Source organism: Atractosteus spatula, chromosome 4 (genome assembly GCF_055471065.1).
Source record: "Atractosteus spatula isolate fAtrSpa1 chromosome 4, fAtrSpa1.hap1, whole genome shotgun sequence".
Lineage (NCBI taxonomy): Eukaryota > Metazoa > Chordata > Actinopteri > Semionotiformes > Lepisosteidae > Atractosteus > Atractosteus spatula.
This window is the reverse complement of record NC_142709.1, coordinates 799690-822455: the sequence shown is the minus strand read 5'-3', so window position 1 is coordinate 822455 and position 22766 is coordinate 799690. Positions and strand designations below refer to the sequence as shown.

Here is a 22766-nt window from a genome sequence, read left to right as displayed (position 1 = left end):
TCCTTTCAGTTCATTATAAACCTTTTCTGTAACTGGATCCATTGGATTTTATTAAAAAAACTCTAAAGTGCTATTTCTCTGTATATTTCCTTATACCAGGTAAGTACCCCAGCAAGTATAGTAATGGCAGGCTACCCCCTGGACTGAACACTAGTTCATCGCAGGGCAGACACAGAGACACAACCGTGCACACATTCACTGCAGGACCAATTTTCCCAGAAGCCAGTTAACTCACCAGTATGGCTTTGGACCATGGGAGGAAACCCACATGAACGCTGGGAGAATATATAAACTCCACACAGACAGCACCCCAGGTCCAGAACTGAACCCAGGGCCCCAGAGCTGCAAGGCACCAAGCTGCCCAGAGTATATCATATTAAGTATATTAACTTCATGGAATAACATTCAGATTTGACAGGGCTAATCTGGTTGTCCCAGATGTTTTCATTACCCATGTATGAACAGTATGGCTACCGTACTGTGAAATGTTTTCCAAGTAAATCTCTTTTCCTCCTCCTTGGTCAAAGTGAATTTTGACATTCTGCGACCATGTACTGAACACAAGGGCCATGGATATTAATTGCAATGTCACACTGATCATCTAAACATCAATGCCTGCCCATTGAAGTCACTGCAATGTCAAGGGTAATGATGCAGTGGATCATTACGAGTGACGGCAGATACACGAGAGAGAGAAGATCACGTCCAGAACTTGATATAGAACTTTGCAAAATGCAATAATTCAGCAGGGTTTCCTGCTGCTTCTCACCTGTGTGTGTTCTCCGATGTGCTTTCAAATGGGAGCTTTTTGTGTACACCTTATTGCAGCCCTCAAAGTCACACCTGTGAATGCGACGCTTCTTGGAGTCTGGAGACTCCGACCTGCGTGGGCGTCTCGTGCCCTCAATACTGAACGGTGAAATGGAACTGAAACAGAGGAAGAAAGCATCATCAGCACCGGACACTGCACCCCCAAATCCATAGTATTAAGAGGAGCCCTTTGCTTCTGTAGCTGAGCACAGAAATTCAAACAGTAGTAGCTTAGAAACTTGGAAAACTGTCAAAACCTCATTAGTTATTTTAGCAATTAGTTCTTTATTTTAGTCATTTTAATTACTGAATTTTAGTAATTTAGTGATTAGTTATCCTATTAATATTTTTACCATGTCTTCACTTTGTTATGATTGTAGGTGATTTAAAGTAGGAAAAAAGTGAATGGAACCTTCATAATAAAAAAAAACTGTTAAGAAATAACAACAATGCATAAATTATGTAGTATTACATTTGAGATTTATATAAAAGTGAATGTGATATTTAATACATTATCTGTAAAGTGCTGATCTGAGTGGAGTGTCCTGAAAAGCGCTATATACGTGTAAGGAATTATTATTATTATTACATAAAATAAACTTCTGTAGGTCAGTAGGAGAACTATGCAACTAGAATTGTATCTCCTGTAAATGTAAACTGAATAATATAATTGCTACAATGTACTACACGGTAGCATGAAGATATATTCAAGCTCAAATCCACCAAATTTTGAGCCTAAGGCTTTTCTTGTCATAGACTGTTACAGTAGTTGGAGAGCCATCTGCTGGCAATTAGCAAACATTACAGCACACTCTCCACTTTTCTTTCTTTGCCTGTTGTTTAGTGGATGTCACAATGGCCCAGTGGTTAGTATTTCTGCCTTGCACATCTGCATTGAGTTTGCGTGTTCTCCCTGTGTATCCTCTGGGTGCTCCTGTTTCCTGTACACATGAATTAACTGTGTTGTGCACTCAGGTTTGTTTGTAGGCATGATGGCTAGCACAATGTCACAGTGTCTGTTTCAAACCTCCAAACCCATATCTCCCTTTATAGAGTGCAGCAAAGTTGTTGCAGAGCCTTAGGGCTGAACTTCAGCAGAGTTGTGGCTGAGCCAGCAGGATGTGTTTGACTGAGCCAGGTTTCAGATGGAATATACTGTATCTTTTGGCACAAATTTGCGAACTACATTCTGCATGGTTGTGTACCAGTTATTCCTCAGCATGATGGCACCAATACTGCTAAACACAACTCTTTTCCTGGACTTCCCATGTAGTCTGTCAGTGTGGTTTAAGAGGAGAGGGAGGGAAAGGTGTCTTAGAATGCTCCCCTTAACAAGGATTGCTATGCCTGACACTGCAGCGTCTAGCCACGACAGTACATTAAACTGAGCAGGTCTAGGATGACCGCTATACTCATGGTCTGTGTACAGGTGGGAAATCACAAAAATGGTTTTAAAATATATGTGACAAATTTTAATGATGGAAAACAGCCTACTATTTTAAATCAATTTGCTGCCATTTCACATTAGCATGATATGTCCCTGTATAAGAAGCACTTCTGCACAAAACTTTTATCACGGTATTATGTGAAATACTATAGTGAGTTTTAAACTTTAGGGGCAACCACAAGAGACAAACTTAATAACACGACAATTCATTCCCAACAATTCCCTGTAAAGGATCTGTGCCCTTTACCCTGGATTGCGAGGAGAAAAATAAGTTACAATTTCAATGACTTCTCATTTTATCATTTGTTTTCTACCCTACTGCATACGCATCCTCAACAGCTAACTATGTCACACTCAATGCACGTCTGCGCTATGTACTTTTTGCATGGTCTGCTATATTTTGTTCTCACCACTATGTATTTATTGTCCCACAACATACTTATTGTTCCTGTTGTTACTATTTATGTTTGTGATGTACTGTCTACATTGTGTGGTGTTGGCTGTTGTACTGTGTGTGTCCCGAGAGATCAGCGGGAATAAGAATTGCAATGTTCATGTACACATAGCAGTAAACTCCTCTACTCTCAACTCTATATTGTATTTTTGAAGACTAAGATCAATGTCTAAATTTACTTCAGCAGTCAACATTCTTTAGAGAAGTTACAGAGTTGTGGCGATGTGAAACACCAATCAAACATTGTTATTCAGTTTTGATTTTGACTGAACTTGACAGTGTTTCTGCAAAGGCAAGAAAGCCATTCCTCTTTTAGAACAAACCTTTCTTCCATTGTGGGATTTCCCACATTTCTACATTCAGATTATATTTTCTAGATCTCTAATTGGATTTATTACATAAATTACTGTATGATTTGTTAAGTATTGTTTTTATAACTACATTTTTAAAGATGTTATTTCATATCCAGCAGCTCAACTCTGAAATTAATATTCTGTAAAATAGGCTCAATTATAAATAAATTACAATAAACCAACAATTATAACAAATTTGGAGTTTCATGCAATTAAATGTGTAAAAAACAAAACAAGATAGACACACACACATGATTATGTTTTCTGTAAGTGCTCCAGGGTCACACAATAAAGAAAACAAAACAGAGATTAATAAAAATCTTTACAGATTCAAATATACACAATAACTACATTTCAGTTGGCCTATCCTTTTGCAGTTTCCCCGCCACACAAAGCACTGATTTTTTTAATTAAAAATTGTAATGTGGAATCAATCACTTATAAAACAAATAGACACTCTTGGTGATTCTTCTTTGTCTCAAAATTAATTGCAATGATTTAGGAACCAGAAATTCAGCCATGGGGTTTTTATCAAGGTCTTTTTGAAAAACAGACAGAGGTGCTTTGGTATGTTTGAACTACTGGCAATGTCAGCTTCATTTTCAGCAGCTGACACAACATTTGTAAGAATAAATACAGGTGCACAACAGTGCAAAAGTCTTAGGCATCTTAGATACAATCAGGAGATACAGTATAGGTTATGAGCATAAACATCTTACTCAAAGCCTCCACGCAGTGTTGTCTATTATTATAAATAATTACTACTACCAACTAATTAATACAGCTTAATTTAAATCAACTTGTAATTCATTATAAATGATCAATTAATTGAATCAATAATTCATATTAACAAGAAACTCTTTGAATTTTTGATCATAACAGCTTAAGTTAGACTCTACATGAGGAGCCAATATGAAGAGTTGTAGTAGCTAATCCATCATTGTCAGGTGGTCCTCATCATTACAATAATACGTTCCTCCCTACTGTATATACACATCATGTTAAAGGCTGCAAAAGAACAAGTAATAGGTTTATTCCATGCTGAAAAGAGAAGAAAGAAAACAGAACGTTTCGGCTGTGGAGCCTTCTTAAGGTGTTCATTTGCAGCCTACGTATGCTGAAGCAGCTACCCACCTGAACTCGTGTTAAAGGCTACTTTTTGTGGCATGACATTCAGATCTATTAGGATTATTTGTCATCTTAAAACAATATGGCTAAAATGTAGTAGAAGATTTTGTTTTTATTACATATATTAGATATTTTTTAAAAAATAACTGAATTGAGATTCTGCATAATTAACTGCTTAATCCAATAATGAGTCACATGGGAGCTGAAGCCTTTCCCGGTAAGCAAGGGGTACAAGGCAGGATACGCCCTGGATGGGACGCCAGTCCATTGCAGAAATATATAGAATTAAATAATCCTATAGGGAACTGTAGTAAGTTGTTCATGTTATTTATTTACTGTAGTAAGTGTACAGACTCTATTAGTCCCACAAAACTATGTAAACCTGAGTGATTGGCCGCGGTGTTCCACTGGCCTACATATTGTGCTCAATCTTTCTTAATATGGAAGGGAAATAAAGGTATTTTTCCTAATTTTATTCACTGTGAAACAAAGCTTTAAAGCATTGATTGCATTGATGTTTGGTTTAAAATAAATAAATACATGATCAATATTAATAATGTAGAAGACAATTTAGTAATTACTGTATTAGGAATGAGGATTTCATCTAATGTATAACTGAGAGAACTATGCAATACAGATTTGTATGGTTGTGTCTCTGACTGAAGTTTGTAAATGAAACTTCTGTTCCCAGGGGATATTTGTAAATGGTCAACTGAAATGCTGCCAGAACTGAACAGGCCTGCAGCTGAAGAAAATTGCATCAGTGGGAAGGAGTGAAAAATGCCACCTATTCCACAAACTTTTCCCCTGCCAGTTTAATCCACTTGTTAAATGTACATTCCAGGGTCAGTATTCAAAATAATGAGTCTGTGTGCTTCTATGCTGGGGGGGGGGGTTCACAACAAGCTTCTGCTTCCAACACAAATGAAAAAATAATATGCTAGAAGCAATTTTTTCATAATTTCATAATCTGCAGTAAGAGAGTTTTTACCAAGGACATTTCATACTTTCATACTTATATAGTTATATACCATACAATTTACATATACATGTAATTAAATTTAACATGCATTTATATTGATATTTAGATCTCTCTATGGCACATTTTACTGCCGAGTACACATGCTACAACTTCCATTGGCAGGAAATGTCTCCACTAGCTAGAGCTGAGATGATCGTTCCACATTTACATTATCAGTCAGAAATCTCACTTTCACAAATCCAGTATTTCTCCAAGACTAATTATCCATCCATAACAGGTATATTTTCTGTTGCATTTTACACTGTTCTTTTCTATACTGAAATTCTTATTTCCATATGTTCTTGTTTCCATATGTTTGGAAATGCACTAATAATCTTTTCTCTTGTTTTTCCCCTTAATGTTTCTTTCTTACTTTCTCCGTATTTGAGAGACAAGAAAATAAACTGACGATACTATCATGATTCATACCCCATTAACTGCAAAGACCATGGAAAATTCAATCTTTCAGGCTGATGGAAAGTCTTGAATATCAAGTAATGAGAAAATAAACACAAACAAAGAAATAATTTGTGATCTTGTAGTGTTGTAATGTGTGTGTTGTCATGGTGTAGTCATGTTGCAGTGTATATAGTGTGACTACCATCAGGATGCTGAAAATAAAATTATGAGACAATGTAGCATCATGCTTCTTTCACTCTGTAGACATCTCCTTGATCTAGTTCTGTTGTGCCATAACACAATCCTATTTGTTTCCATTCTGGCACCTGTATGATGCAGCATATGAACACATGGCATGTAATTGTTGATCCTGAACTGACAACAATTTTTTAAAAATAATGTGGTGAATTGTACTACTATACTGAGCATGCTGTTTTCTCAGCATTGGCCACTAGAGGGAACTACTTGACCTTATTTTCTCCAGAAGTACCAAAGTCTGTCAGACAACCAGAAAGAAGCATCCTTCAAGCTTTTCTGTGGGATAAACAGCAGGGAGAAGCAAAAAAGAGATTTTGTACCATAAAATTAGGCAGTCAAAATGTCATTATTGGCATTTTTCTTTATTTGCTAGAGACATACAATCTAATGATATCCTTTGAAACATCTCGCAGGATCATTCTTCTGGAGATTTTTTTGGTGTTGATTTTCGTTCTGAAAACCATGTAAAAAAGTCATATTTTTCCATATTAAGCTGTTAATGTATCTGTCTTCTGTAATTTGTTGTTGTTTCACTTCTCCAAACACGAGAAATCCCCTTACATTCCATTCATAGAGATTTTACTGTTATCTCCAAGACGCTGGCGTTATCAACATTTCCTGTGTTTTTTAAAAAAAAAACTCATTTCAAATCTCAGCATTGTCAAACGAAGAAAAAATAGCCTGTTTCATTCTAGAAACCATGCTACACTGCATCCTCTTAAAAAGCAGTCCTGAACTGAAGTCTCACTCGACCTTAATAAATTGTCAATGCCACATAGCACACATTTCATGACCAAAAAGCATTGTCTTCTGCATATCTTTTTCCTAAACAAATGCTACATATTACACTAACATAGATAATAGAGTAAGAAAATCTCACTCCTTCAATTTATAAATGGTTGTGCCACAGTAATCATACTTAATCATTTAGAGACGAAGAACTAAGCCAGAGGTGAGAGCCCAGGGTCTGCTCAGTTTAGAGCTCTGCCATCTTTAGTAACAGCTAGGACATTTATTCTCAGGCCATGCTTGAGAGGATTACTGAATACCAGAACATTCAGCAGCAGTCCAACTCACTTGAGGCACAAGGACGTTCACAGAAAGAGCCACGTCAGCCCCCTCAAAGTCTACACAAAGTGAGAATCGCTGCCCAAGAATTCTAAGTGAAAAGGAAGTTACAACTTGTTCTTTAAGGTTATGCTCGTTTGGCAACTGTTCTTTTTGATTAAAAAAAAAGGAAAAGGTGCAAAAAACACGAGTCGGCTCAAAGCTTAAATCTACCCAGCATATCGGTAAAATTACAGGCTAAGCCATATTTTCTCCATGGCTCCAGAAGGAATACCCAGTCCTTGCAAACACTTATTAACATGCTCAGAGCACAGCGACTGCAGCAGCTGAAATGGTCCCTGCCATGCGGAAGGGGAGGGGGCATGGAGATGGAGTCTGGCCAGACAGCCCCTCTGGTGAACTGTCTCATACACACGCAGCCCACTTCCTGCTGTTCTGCAGCTACAGGGATCACCTGTTGCTCTTGGCTGATTGCCACGCTGGGGCCTAGCGGAAATGACAGAATCTGTAAGAAATGAGGCTTCGCTTCCAGTCAGTCCTAGGAAAAGAGGAAACTTCACAACAGAGGGAATGCACAGTAACTGAGTGCCTTTGCAGTGGACACAAAAATACCAGATTTGGTGAGGTGACTAGCATGCAGTCTTTGGTGAATTTCTGCCCTGGTCACACTGTAGCCACAAGCTCATACATCTCCAATCATCCAATCATATGCTGCAGTACAGCTTGAGCTGCCTGCCTTCAGAATCTCAGCTGGGGAAGTACATCACCAAAACAATTGATATGTGGGAGAGAGCATTTGCCGATTACGTTAAATTAGGGGTTAACTGTAAATGTTAATATACTTCAAATTCAGTTGTTGCTTTAAAACTTTCAGTTATAGGATACCACTAACAGTGGTTTCAAATTATCAAATTATGCTTTGAACAGAAAATTACTAACAATATACTAATGAGTCCATAAAACCATCGGTTATTTGTTATACAGACCTTATGCATGTTAACGTATTCTGTTATAAATTAACTACCTGATACCAAATCAAATAACTTCTGTAATTTTGACACCATCTTTTAGGTATTGTCTTCTCTTGTTCGTGTTTAATAGTCCTTGTTGTGAACAGGTTTGTCTACATATTATGGAAGCCAGTCTCATGTTTTTTTAAAAGATTTGCCTCACACGTTCTCTGCACATAAGAAAATCTTTATAAATTTCTGTTAAAAGAAGGTGGTGTTTCTTCGTCCCCACAAATAAAGGATTACAGGAAAAGGCACTGATGTGGCCTCCTGCTGTACTTGTCTTATTGTAGTGTAATAGGCACCATATTCTTCCTCAAAAATCAACACTGTTGCCATACAGATTTGGAATAGCTGTTTTAATAAAGTTCTCTTATAAAAGTCGTGAATTTGTAGTGCAGTTCCAACAAACAAAAACATAGTACTACACAATTGTTAGAAAGGGTTTTTAGCTGTTAATTAATATTAACATGAATATTGAAGTATCCAAACTTTATCAATAAGCATAAGTAATAATTAATTAGTTAAATTTGAACTAATCTTATTTTATGGGACAGCGTTTAAAAAAGATTTTGAAGTCCTTTTATAAATAAAAATAAAAGTGCGGAATTAATTTAATAGAATATCGTTGAACATGCTGACACATTATCTATAAATATGGTTGAGCATGTTTTGCTAAAGCAGGCCCACACAAAAACTTTCCACAGCCACCGGCTTGAAACCCTCTTCACCCTGGAGGGCCCTGTGCTCTTTCCTGAGTTTGCAAAGAACGAATCCGATTTCAGGGAAAGTGCATCTGAGGGTGTTTCAGCTGGAATCCCCACAGATATGTGCCTTCTAAACTCATTTTGACGTAGCTTGCACAAGTTTGTCATAGCTCATCACCAGTCTGGCAGATTTGAGGTCACCTCAGCATGGGAAGCATGTTATTAACAATACTGCTGTCAGTGTTGTTTATATGGAATTTTTAATTGCTGGGATCCATGGTACCAGTGGAGGAATGGTCGAGGCTTGGCAAGGCACAGATGCTTCGGGGTTCCATTGCCACTGCCTGGCCGTACCGAAGGGGCTTAGAGCAGACTGAGGGTGGATGAGGGGGGATTGTTCAGGTGGAGAGTGGTTTCTTCCTTAATTGTGTTTTGTATTGTGTTGCATTTTTGAGAAAATAAAACTTTTGTTCACAAAACAATTTGTTCACAGTACTGGATTTAAAACTATCTCGACTGAGAAGAAGCTACAGCAGACTTCCCAAAAACGTTAAAATCTTTTAAACTTTATTATTTAATTTAACACCTTAAGTACATCTATCTGTACCATTTCATTGTTTTTTATTACCCAAAATAGGTTTGTCACATTCAGGTAAGTTCTCTTCATCTAAAAATATAATTCAACAAATATTTTAAGCTTTTAGCCATAGTATTCAGAGTTTTAAACAGTCTTGCAGGCAGTTTTCTTGCACACTCTATTACCACAAATAAAAACATAAATTGAAAGACCTGTTGTTTTCTAATAGTGACATGAGGTATGCCCATACTACCAGAAATACATAAAACACATACTGTACAGTGATGGCTCTGTGGCTAAGGATCTGCGCCTCTGGCTGGAAGGTTGCCAGTTTATATCCCACAGCCCCTGAGCAAGGCCCTTAACCCCAACTCATCCAGGGGCGCTTTATAAATGGCTGACCCTGCGCTCTGACCCCAAGCTTCTCTCCCCGTCTGTGTGTCTCATGGAGAGCAAGTTGGGGTATGCGAAAAAGACAAATTCCTAATACAAAAAACTGTATATGGCCAGTAAAGTAATCTTATATGTACAGTAACTAAAGTGTTTTGGGATTACTATTTATTTTTTGAAGGACTGAGAGAATGAACTAGAAGCCACAGTGCTGAAACAAATTTGTACTGAACATACAGTACATATACCACTAAACTCAAAGAACTTTGTTTATAAAAAAAAGCAAAAAAGAGGAAGAGGCCTAGTCAAAGTGACTGATAGACTGATGGATATGCACAGTCAAGCAGATATACAGATATTGTGTTTATAAATAAATGGATGAGCTTATAAATGGACAGACAACGGCAGTTACCTTTCACTCTTCAGGCATTCTTGCACAGCCAGGCCAATCTACTGTATGAACTTACTCCCTCTTCCTCCACCTGTTCACTTCAGTGGGCTGGAGCCCCAGGGGGCCACACAGACACCAGCAGGGATCTCTCTAACAATAGTCCTGCCAGTTCTCCCTGGAGCTCATGAATATGGTAATGTGCCGCAGAACTGCTGGCTTCAGACACGATGTTTCAGGAATAACTTTACTTATTAACAAGCTTACCTGGTAAACAACTAGAGTCTCAGAACTTTGAGAGTACCATGTCATATAATTTCACCAGGCTTCAGTTGTGTTATCTATGATGCAAAACTGAAAAGTGAATCAGTATGAATCTACTTCGAACCTTGAACAAAAAAGTCTTGTTCCAATCTACTGAAGCCATACACCTTTCATAAAGGTTGTTTTATGACTTTTGGAAACAATGTTCTATTGCATGTAATCTTTGTTATGTTTCATTCAAAAGGAAATGCATTGCAATTCATCATCAAATGTCTCCAAACCTAATAAACTACTGAAATATCTACTGTACTAAAAATATCTAATTTCTTTTTGTGTGACTTAGTAACAACAAAACAAAAAGCACTGTGATACACATAATATTTAATATCATAGGAGACATAGAGCTTTATAAGAGTAAATAAACCAATCAAACACATCTGCTTTTTGGCAGACATTTTTTTCAGTGAGTGAGAAAGAAAAAGTAAAAACAGCTTGTGAAACATATGACTGAGTCTTTATTATAAACCCCAACTACTGAATTAATAATAGATGTTCTCCTCAAGCCACTAAAATCAAAATACATCTAATCTATAAAATAACAGACTGCGATTTTGATATTTACTACAGAAGGTATTTCTTTACACCTTTCTCACTTTATAACAAATAGATGTACTGTACATGTTAAGAAAATACAATAATTACAGACCTTTAGCCCTTTCATGAGTTATACATGTCATAAGGCCAAGCTAATGAGTGAGACATACATTACTTTGTTAAAATCAGACTGTGATACACCTTAGATCTCAGGGGTCACTAAATTGCTAACTGGGAACTCCAAATCAATGAGTCTGCACTGAGATAAAAAAAAACACTATGGTTTCAAGGCATCTGTGAATGTTTTGAATCTATTATTTATTTTAAAACAAATGTGAGTATTTATAATATAGTTTATCACTGTTATTAGATTTATTACTTTGGTTACATAATTCTCTGTGTGACTCTTGTTTCTTTTTCAGGTAGTTATTTGTCATTCTAGCTATTAAAATCTGCTTTTTAATCCAGTCTCTGCAGCAGACACACTAGCCTGCTCACTTTAATTCACTTCCAAACTCACTCTGGCACTGACTCCCTGTCCAGGAATACCAGACCTGGCCTGGTCCTGCGACACAGCTGTTTATTTGGTGTAGCTTCTCATTCCCATGTCTTGTGCAAAAAGCACCCCTCAGAGTAGAGGAAGAAGAGGAACCCATCTTGTCCTCCTTAATGACCGGGACACCCTGCCAGGATGATGGATGAACAGGCCAGGGCAAACAACGAAGAACAGGGTGACACAGCTAATGAGAAGCACTGTGAACAGAAAATTTGTTTCACTACTATGCTCCCTTGCATCAGCTGTGAGAAGTCTATGAAAGCCACACTGGCTCTTCCATTCATTTATAAGTCTTTATTTCAACAAATCCTTTATCAGCTAACTAATCTTCAGCATCAGGATCAATTAAGTAATTAAAGAGCTGGATGGATCGAAATCCTGTGATGACATGCAATGGTAGACTCAAGGTTGCATAACCTTGAGGTATTTAATGTCTGAACATTGAAAGGCACAGTACAATAGCCTAGTTTGTACAACACAAAATGAGAATGCATAATACTCCAATTCTAAGTATAGGACAGATGTGAAGATTTAATTTATTTTCTAACAATCTATGCGTGGATGACCATTTACAGGTAAAGTACTGTTTGAAACTTAGGAACAACTAAAATAAAATTTAAATAAAATAACAGTAGAAGTGTCAGTGCGCATTACCTTTTAAAACCTGAGTTTACTTGATGAATTGTGATGGATACTATTCATATTTGTCTTCTGTTTTTTTTTTAAGCACAGTTGAAGGAATATTTAAAATAGGTTAAGTGACTGGGAAAGCAAGAGTTATCTTGGCTATTTTGCATGAGTCAACCACAGTCAATTTTCCTTGGTCTGTGGGAACACCCAGGCCCATAAAGGACCATAGTCTGTGGTAGAAGCTTGGCTTTAAACCAGTGACCTTCCAGTTGCATGTCTCCTATTAGGTACTGTCTTTTACCCACATTGTCACTCTGACAGGGTACCCACAGCATTCAGCACTTTGCTTTCACATACTGCACAATTGCCATGAAATGTAGAAGTATTAGTTCTTATACAGTATTATACAGTATTAGTTCAATTCACTTCTCCCCCAAAAAATAGTTTATTTTTTCAAATACGTCTACACTCTTATAGAAATACAAAGTGAAATCCAAGCATCCACAGACCTCTTTAAAAGCCCTCTGATACATGACAGTAACTGTTCTACACAAAATACAGCACCTGGTAAGGATGTCATAAGATGAATGATGAATAAGAGCAAAGCAGCTTGAAGGGAAAGGTCGTGGCTTTGATTAAGTCGATGGATCTGGTGAATAGTCATTTTTATCTGATTCTACTTGGTGACATCAGATAAGCAAAGACGTGTTAGAGAAGTAATTCATGCCAGTCTATCCAAATTCTGGTAAAGCTATTTACTGTAAAGCGAAAAGTTCACCAGAGCTCCAGAGGGCTCAGAGCTACAGTACAGGTTGTATTAAAGGGGCACTGCAGAGCTATTTTTCTGTTTTGGGGTTAGAAAGAATCCACATTGATGAGTGCATTTAAAAAGACAATGAAAGTAAAATGTACACAGTAATGTGTAAAACCTCCAATTTAGATAATAAAATATACAAAATTTCTAGGCATGTGCAACATCATATTCTGCAATCCAGAATGAGGCAACTATACTTCCGCTGAGGTGAAGTGGCCCTATGACATTGTAAACAAGCAGGCTTGTGAATACATCTCTTTTAATCCAATAGAAAAATCTTCTATAAATCTAATACTTATTAACATGCAGATCATGTAGTAACATTTCTGTGGTAAAATGTGTGCTCTTATTCGCTCATACATCTAATTACGTTAGTCGTTACAGTGACTAGTGAGCAGGAAGGGCCAGATTAAGACACAATTCACGCGAATTCTCGCTCTCGCCCATGGCGAGCAGTTGGCGACAACATATGAATAATATACTATATATGACAATATATGAAGATATCACTCCTTTTATCACTCATACTTTTAAATGATCAACTGTATTATACAATAAAAGATAAAGCACTTCCATAAAAACAAATATTCTGTGTACATCCCGTTTTAACATGTGCTAACCCCAAGATGGGTATAACAGGTGAAAAACGTGGAGCAGACAGTGTTGTTTATATACAGTATACATAAATCGATACTCACTCCTGCACTGCTCTTGCTATAGAAAGTGCTGTGGATCCAGTTTCATTAACACTGTCCAAGGTCACATTTGGCAGGTCATCATCTTCACTGTCACTTTTGATTTGTCTTGGAGACAAGCCGTTAGGGTCTGTTTGTGCTGTGATAAAAGAGCCAGAACGAGGAGAAATTAGTACAATAACGCTAGAGGTACACTTCAGAGAAGTAATGAGTCAGATAATCAGGACAAAGAGGTAACACGTGTGTAAATTATTCCTATACTAGCTTTTCACTCATTTCAGACAAAAATACTGCTTCAGCAATGAGTGGATTTGATTGAAGCACGATATGAATATGTCTACACTATCAGAGGAAGACACTATCAATTACAGACTGTTTTGAATCAAGCTACAGAGGGTAAAATGGAATGATTCAGAAGATGTGAAGATATACAGACAGGCAGAAAAAAATGCAATGAATGCTATTGGTTCCAATGCTCATCTGTGGTGTTTTAATACCCCTAATAATAATTTTATATTATTATATAGGATTAACTATCTGGTTGTTGTTGTTAAAAAATCCCTTGTATGTTTTTCCTGGAATCATGAAATATATAAATGTAGCACAAAAATCAAACTCATTGTTTGTGTTTCAATACACATATGAGTGGTTTAGGATTTAATTATTTCACTTATTGACACATGATATGTTAACATTGTTCACCACATAGATGGGTCTGATAATACCCTGTGAGCTCTGTCGAGTTTAATCAACATTACTCACAAGTAGCTGAGTTATGCACAAGGAGGTGTTTACTTAAATATTGCTAACTGACAGGTTGGACTGTGTGAAAGTCCACATCATTCCCTGAAACAAAGGCCGTCTCCACATACATCTTTAGAGCGCTCCACAAAGTATAAGGCTTTCACGTGTCCTGTCCTGATTTAGCTAAAGTAAATCCTGTGTAATTCTTTTTCAGTTTTCCAAAACTGATTCTCTGTAATTTCCAGACCCTGAGTCAACAGCAGACTCTCTGTGGACGCTGGCTTGCAGGAGGCCCCCAGGCCTCTCTGTCAGGGCCTGTCAGTTCCTCCTCATTATCAGCTGGGGGTGGTGTGTCCTTAGGGTCTGGCACAATACCGCCAGATTTCCTGGAGTCAGGCCCACTTCACTTCTATCAAGGACTACCCCCACCCAAAGCACAAAACAACAATGGATCACTGTAGACTGTACAGACCTTTTCTTTTACAAGTGGATATCGGGAATAATAACTAGATGAATTTACATCTCAGACACAGACTGGGTGTCCTATATTGTGGAAACATTCAATACCTTCTCTAACGAAGATCTATAATCTGCTGAAAAACACACCTACTGCGCTATTTAAAACGCATTAGTGCCTTTACACAAAGTCTGTCCATTACATCCATGTGAAGGAGATGCATCTGAGTACTACATGATAGTACTTTGAGAATAGTGTAAGGTATCAAAACTTGTTCTGTAAAAATAGAAGCAAACAAGGTCTGCAAGGTTATCTTTAAACTGTTGAAAATCTAACTCTTGAACAGTTATATTTAAAATCCCTATAGCACTTTTTGTACTCTAAAAGACACAACATCTCAGAAACTCAAAAATTCATAAGCAAGTTAAATCATTTTTTTCCTAAAATGGAAGAGAAATTTCTGATGTTGGAGAACATGACATGAATGGAAGAAAATATCAGTATTGCATTATAGAGCAGTTGCAACATTTTATTTAGTCACTTTGAAAATCGTGTGCCTTCTGCTTTCACAAATGGTATTCAGTACACTTTAAAGTGCAGGACTTTGGGAATTCCTGTTTCAAACTTCCAAAAATTCCTTTTGTTTATTAAGTGAATTCTGGAATTGACATTTTGTTAGTTATGTCTTTGATATTGTCTAACATTGCACATACAGTATCATTTTCAGGTGGGTAGCTGCATCAGCATGTGTAGGCTGCAAAGGAACAAGTAATAGGTTTATTCCATGCTGAAAAGAGAAGAAAGAAAACACAACGTTTCGGCCGTGGAGCCTTCTTCAGGTGTCAGATATCATTTTCAGGTTGGTCTTATTTTTCACTGTTAAAAGTCCTGTTAAACTGAAATCAACATTCCTGAAGATAAGGAAACTGTCCAGCTTGCCCACGACTTTTCTGTCATCATGGAAACATGCACCTTGTTGAATGAAAGTTTTGGCAAAAGATCAATCTGCCAGGTACTGTGTGTCTTTTCTTTGCACTTGGTGTTGTATCACAATACACCAGGCCTGCTCATTTTAATATGGCAGAGTACTCCACTTCCACAACTCAAATTAAATAGTTTTTTTAACCCAAAGTTTAAGCCAATTGGATCTAATGAGAACATTAAAACGATCGGTTCTTTGCTGGGCAATGAGTGCTCATTTGCAAAACGAAAGGCTTATAGTATTAAGCTCGCTTGACATCTACTTTTTCTAAAATTCAATCCGAATAACTCAAAGTTGGACATAAATATGGATTGGTCGGATCCACCAATGTTTTAATATATGAAATTACCAATTATTATGCATTATACACTGTATGTAACCACACTGGAATCAACATATTCTATATAACATATTTCTATATATTTCATATATAATCTTGCTCTCTGGTTGTACACACTCGAGAGAGAATGAGTCACACAGACCCATCTCAAGACCCATTAGTAATGTGACATCTTGCAAGCTGCACAGCAGCCCTTCTTATTCTGGGAACCAAACACCTGATGGTCATTATTCCAGCCAAGTTCTTTAAGCTAATTGAATCCTTAATTGAATGAACAAGCCTTTTGTTAGTTCCTCTATCTTTAATTACTAAAAACTATTCAAGCATTTTTTTTTAGAGGTAGAAAGTCTTGAGTTACTTCTAAAGCAAACCAGAAAAAGGCAACCTCCAAGATGAAATAAAAACAACTGAAGAGATCATATTAATCCTGTTATTTGGCCACTTAAGGGTTCAGTTATGAGAGTGAGAGCTCAGCTGGAGTGTGAGTCTCCAAGACCATAGCAAGGAACCCCAGTAGAGCTGGGGCTGAATGGAGAAGCAGCACATCAGTTTGAGGCAGCAAGCCTGTGGGCAATGGGCATGAGTCGCTATGCTGCTGAGAGCCAAGAGGAGCCTGACTTACTGATCCCATTCTACTCTTGAGGCAAAGAAGGACTCCCAACCAAATCACCTATTGACATGAAACCAAGACCCTGCGACACCTGAGCTCTGTAGTCCAGCATACAGTACATGTCATGTGAATGCCTTTACTGATTAAGACACTCAGAAAACGCCTTTAAACATTTGCACAAGGAAGACGTGTGTATGAGCATGTAGAAAACTTGCAGAAAAAGTGGAAGGCCTGTTTAATAATTTTTTTGCAACTTAATGCTTGTTTCTTCAGGCACTACAAAGATGTGAAAAACACTATTAAAAACTATGATAATTAATAAAATAAGCAATCATTATTTATTCTAAAATATCTAGCATTATGGTCCTCTGGTCTATGCAGAGTCTGATTAATAGATATCAAAGAAAATATAACTGGATCATCATTTATATCATCTTGTAACGCAACAGGGGCTCAGGCGGGCACCCTTGCCTTCTGCCTACACAGGTCGGCCCCGCACCGTGGTGGACACGAACCCAGGCCTTCGGTGTTACTCAACAGGGACCCAGCTTGTTGAGCTAAAGAGAGATCTCTCCACAGCCCAGTGGCTGTAGTTCTGCTATTACAGGGAAGGGCGGTGATGTCACCGCTCTGGTAAGCCGGCTCTTACACACCACTGACGGCCGTAAGCGTTACAATATTTATCCTTAAATCTTTATCAAATTTACTTGAAATGTCCTGTACATGCATTTACTAATAGGAATTTGAATGATAGTTTCAGACTTTGTAATTCTGCAGTCAATATTTTATTGTTCTACAACAGAGAAAAAACTGCCTTAGACTTAGATATGTACAGGATATCTTGGAGATCAAGGCTAATGATGGATTTGACATTTCATTTACTGTGTCACCCTGTACAAATCCAGTGAGATTAGTAAAAAACAATTGATAGTTTTCATTTGTAATGAAGAATTAGCACCTTACAAAGTTGACAGACAAGATAGGATCTCCTGGAATTTGCTCATTTACTTGTCAATTACTGTTGTGTTTTCATAAAGGTGCTATAAAAAATCCTAAAGCATTTCAGTATTGGAAAAAAAACACTGCTGTGTCCCCTCTACTCAGTTCATAAGCTTTGTTTATTTAACATCATTTTAGCAACCTAATTCATTAATACTCTGTGCTGTGTGTTTAGGGACATGTCAGCTCTGATTGGGCAGACTGAACAGGAAGTGTTTTGAAGTTACATGATGACCTGTCGTGCCACTGACATTCAACTGCAAACCAGTTCAAGTGTTCTGTGCAGTTTATGACAAGGTCTCTTATGAAAGATTAATCTGATGCATAACAAAAAAAAAATTCTGGCTATTCCCTACCAATGAGATCCCTAGATAATGCTTAAGCAGTAGCTGAAATACTGGACAAAGAAACAAATACAAGGTAAAATATCATTAATAAAATATTATTCCTGACAGGCAAATCCACAGCACAGAAAATATTAAATTAAGAAATCTAGATATGCTATAAATATTATGTTTTCCAATGGACTATACTGTGTGTAACCTGCATATAATTTAAGCACATACTGTAACAAATAATGATATAATTACAGGACACTAAAAACACTAGGAAAGAAATCTAAACTCACATTAACTTTCTAGAAAACTGTACATAATGGAAAATGAAAGAATTAAGTTTAAACAATAACAAAAAACTGCTCTAAAACATCTCCTGTTATGAATGCCATACACAAAGCTGTTCCAGTCACCAGTCTGAAATGACAATGCACGCGCAATAGATGTACAGTAACTCATTCCATACTACCGAGGAACAAAAGATTTCAACCCAACCGCGCAATCAGAAAAGAAAGCAAGATTGTGCTATTAAAACCCTATGATTTCATTTTCCTGTTGTTTTAAATCTACACTCGTTTCCATGGAAACCTGGCCAGAGTCAGAGATAAAGGGACAAAGGCAACCTGCCGGAATCAGAATGCCAGTCAGCAGCTTTTCATCACGGAACAGCAGAGGCATGTGTGACATCTGACAGCATCGTAGAAGTTCAACAAATGCCCAGGAGAGATATTTTAGGAATACACCTCTTCCCTGCTTTACATCAAAGTATATGCACTGAGTATCACTGACAGCACCATCAGGTTTCTAATAATTATGACTGCACACCTCAAGTAATATACAGTGGGTGTAGTTGTGCCAATCCATGCTGATATGGTAAACTGACTTCATATCACTGAATGAAAATGAACATTTACTTCACTGAAATCTAAGACACTAAAGACATTAAAATGTCTATATTTTAAATGTAATTGTAGAATTTACCCAGTATGTATAGTGCCGCAGTTCTTTAGAAAGCTTTAAACAGTGAGGGTTTCATGACAGAAGGAGAGATATACATGAGGTCTATTCAGTGATAAATATAGTTGATACTGTAACGCATACGGCCGACAGACACTGTGTAAGAGCCGGCTTACCAGAGCGGTGACGTCACCGCCCTTCCCTGTAATAGCAGGACCACAGCCGCTAAGTTGGGGAGAGATCTCTCTTTAGCTCACCAGGCTGGGTCACTGTTGAGTGATGCTGGGGGCCCGGGTTTGCGTCCCCGACGGTGTGGGGCCGACCGTAAGCGGCAACGGCAAGGGCGCCCGCCAGAACCCCGAAGCGTTACAATACTTACGGTTATTGCGAAAGTTTAATACTAGTTTAATATTCTAGTAACTAGAATAATTAATTATTTTTCTCCAAATTCAATTCTTTGTTAGCAAAACAAAGAAAATAAGGAAATGACCTAGCGAACTACTGTACATGATAAATTAGACGTGTGCAGTTCTGCATTACCGATAAATACCTCAGTAAATCAACCATGTTTTTTTCCAAACTGAAAATACAGCGCGTCTTCCATGTGCACTTAGCGATTTGAGCGTGTCTTGCTCAATGAATGTAAAATGCGTGGCCCGAGTATAACACACTTTGTGCGTGACGTCAGAATAAGGCGCACAGTGATGGTAGGTTGCAACACTGTCACATTGCTGCTACAGTGGTTGAAGAATTGGGAATACATTTGCAGCTTTGAGTGAAGAGGGGTGCTAACCTGGCTTCTTGAGCCCGCTATCACTATAACAGTAACACTGTCATTGGTAAACTACGTAACTTGAATTGCTTGTATATAGAGACTAAAGAAAATGAGAACAGACGGGGCTACACTGATCCTTCAGTGGGAGCTAAACGTGCTTACCTGCAAGGCGAACTGATTATTGCAACTGCTTTTGTTTTGCACTGCAAACAAGCTATTCTTGTATCTTCTTAAAAAACATTTTAAAATTGTGTAAAAGTTTATATTTATATCACAAAGTCTTCATGACTTCTTTGCATTAGCACGATAAAAAACAGGTTGTAATGTTGTGTTGTTCATGGAAGTTAATTTGACCTTGATTTTTGTTAAGAGGTTGAATTTAAAAGAATGTGAAGGCTGCAGAGAATGAACTGCGCATTCTCTTCTTACTATTTTTTGCTAATTTTACTATTTTTTGTTATATAAAACAATGAATTAAAGGTACATTTCAGCGCATCTTAGTGTGTAGATATGGCTAAGAAAATCATGAACATAAATATTTCTTTAAGTTGATATGCTGCAATTCATTATGCACCGTATGATACACCTGTGATATGACTGCAACTACTGGTCAGTCTTGAAGAGAAACTTTTTCTAGGGTCTCTGCAGACAAACGTATACATTTGTCAGATCTGAAGTCATACAAAAGACAGCATGATGCCGCATGGTGATGTCTCCACTTTAGTAGCAACCTAGTAGAAGTATCTATATGGAAAAATCTATTTAATATAATACCTATTTTCTATTTTTGACCATGGGAAAATGCAATTAAAATAGGGTATAAAAAGCCCAAGTCACTCTTTAAGAGGAGTTTCTTGGACGATAAAAACAATGCAGTGTGCATGTGTTTTCCTAACATCACGTAAAAGTTGATTCTGCTTTCCTCATTATGTTGTCACTTCAGCCTGGGTGGAGTGGATGTATCTCTGTACCTAATATGTTGCAGTACCACCCATCTTCAGTGTTGGTTACACCCAATTACATAAACCACTCTTTTTTTCTTTTTTTCAATTCTGTGGCAGACAACCAGCAGTTTAAAAGCAATTCTCCAAGGATCACTCTTGCAGTCTACAAGACTGGGAGAGACAGATATCCCAGATAAACAGCAACTGTCAAACAGACTGTTTCCTTGTGCAGTGGGTTTCAGGCTCAAAGAGATTTGAAAGCACACCCAGCAACGTTTACAGTGGTTTTGAGACAGAGCAGTAAAACCACACCCTCTGGGAAAGCAGTTCCAAAACGGCAGTTCACTAGACGGGTAGCTAAGTCTAAGAGAAAGAAATAGAGAGTAATAAAAAACAGACAGGATGTATGTTTCTAATTAAAATAACAGTGTGGCCCCAACTGGCCTACATTACCTGAACCTGAGGCAAGCCAGAGAAAAATCTCACACATGAGACATTCTTTTCATCTCACAGATCTCCTTTCATGCCACTGTGAACAATTCTCCACCTTAGGCTGTTTCTCCGCATACTGTATCTGGTAGAGCTGTGACACCACAGAAGCACTGTCAAGGAGGTTTAAGTACTTCATCCCACTTTTCCAAGTTTGACATAGAGAAGTATAAGCTTCCACACACAATGGAGCTGTCTTAACACTGAACAAATTCTTCTCCATGTCTCTTAGCAAGAGCAGTATATACTGTAACAGAGTATATAAGGAGTGCAGATGAGAAGTAATTTAATACAAAACCACATATGTGACTGTGTTGTGTAAGCCCATAGAATGGATGATGTTAGGAATAGTAGTGCGGTTCAGTCTGTTTTCCATACCAACCCTGGTACTGGAACCCACAAACCTGCTGGTGTTTCTTCAAACTGAGACCTCAGTTACACAACTAACCCCTTAATTGACCTAATAATACAATTAATGTGAGTTCTTTCATTGCTGTCGGAAACATGTTAGAAGTTAACTTTTATCTGTTGCGACTCCTAAGTTATTTAGATCTTCAACTTTTGAGTACCAAACAAAGCTTGCAAAGGTTACAATTCCAGCAGTTTGCTACTTCAATTAAGGGTTTAGTAAAGTAAAGAATTTACCTAAAACAAAATCTGTCAAGTGTGTCACAAAATAGAGTGAAAAAGGAATAATAGTAAATTGTTACTGGAACAAATAATAGAAATGCATTGTTTGCCAATATTTAAGCCACTAACTTGTTTTGTTTATAAACTGCCTTTACTTTTTGACCCGTCCTTTTGTGTATGTCTGAGTTCACATCCATCTGTGTTTAATTACATGAACATGAGTGACTACAGTATGTAACTCAGGCTTTATGAGTTGCCAAGACACAACTATACTATTCGGGGTCCATTCACAGTAATTCTGAATACACATTAATTTCTACCTTGCAATGTATTTATAGTGCAGTTTTATTCAAAGCTGTATTAATTTTGTTTGCCAGTTCTTTACTATTAGCTGATGTCCAAACATCAATTTCTTGTTATTGTTTTCTCTTGATATAATGCACAAATTTCTGGAAGAGGTTGTCAACGTTACATATACATTATCTTGTTTTGTAGGACATAAAGTCCTTAAAGCATGAATCCATAGCATAAGGATGACTACAATGCTTAAATCATTATGCTAGGGGCAAATGAATGTGCAAGAAAGAACAGTTGTTTTGCTGTTCAAATCATTCTGATGTTAAATTTTCTTTAATGTTGCCTATCAGTTTGACAGTCCCCAAAATCATAATTCACACTTATGCTCACTTTGTTAATGATAGACATGACCTGACAGTTTTTTTAATTACAGGTATAGTTAGAAACATGTTTTAAGGACAATTTCGTCTCTAGCGTACACCTGTGAAAATTTAAGATTTTTTGTCTTTAATTAACCACCCTACAGCTATAGTTTTGTAATATACAAACATGCAAATTTAATTATCAACTTACAACCATACATCTTATACCTTGAAAGCGGATTAAAGAAATGTAGAAGAATGTTAATGTCACGAAAGCGTTCT

The 22766-nt window shown here is 37.3% G+C and overlaps 1 protein-coding gene across 2 annotated transcripts in view; it reads right to left on the bottom strand.

The window, feature by feature from the left end:
- Positions 1-22766, bottom strand: part of klf12b (Kruppel like factor 12b) — an 81994-nt gene that overhangs the window by 11382 nt on the left and 47846 nt on the right. For both annotated transcript variants that reach the window (XM_088913963.1, XM_088913962.1), the window contains exons 4-5: positions 13567-13702; positions 770-927 (exon numbers count right to left, since the gene is read on the bottom strand). In XM_088913963.1, coding sequence (XP_088770089.1) covers positions 770-927; positions 13567-13702 — 294 coding nt within the window. The remainder of the gene's footprint in view (positions 1-769; positions 928-13566; positions 13703-22766) is intronic.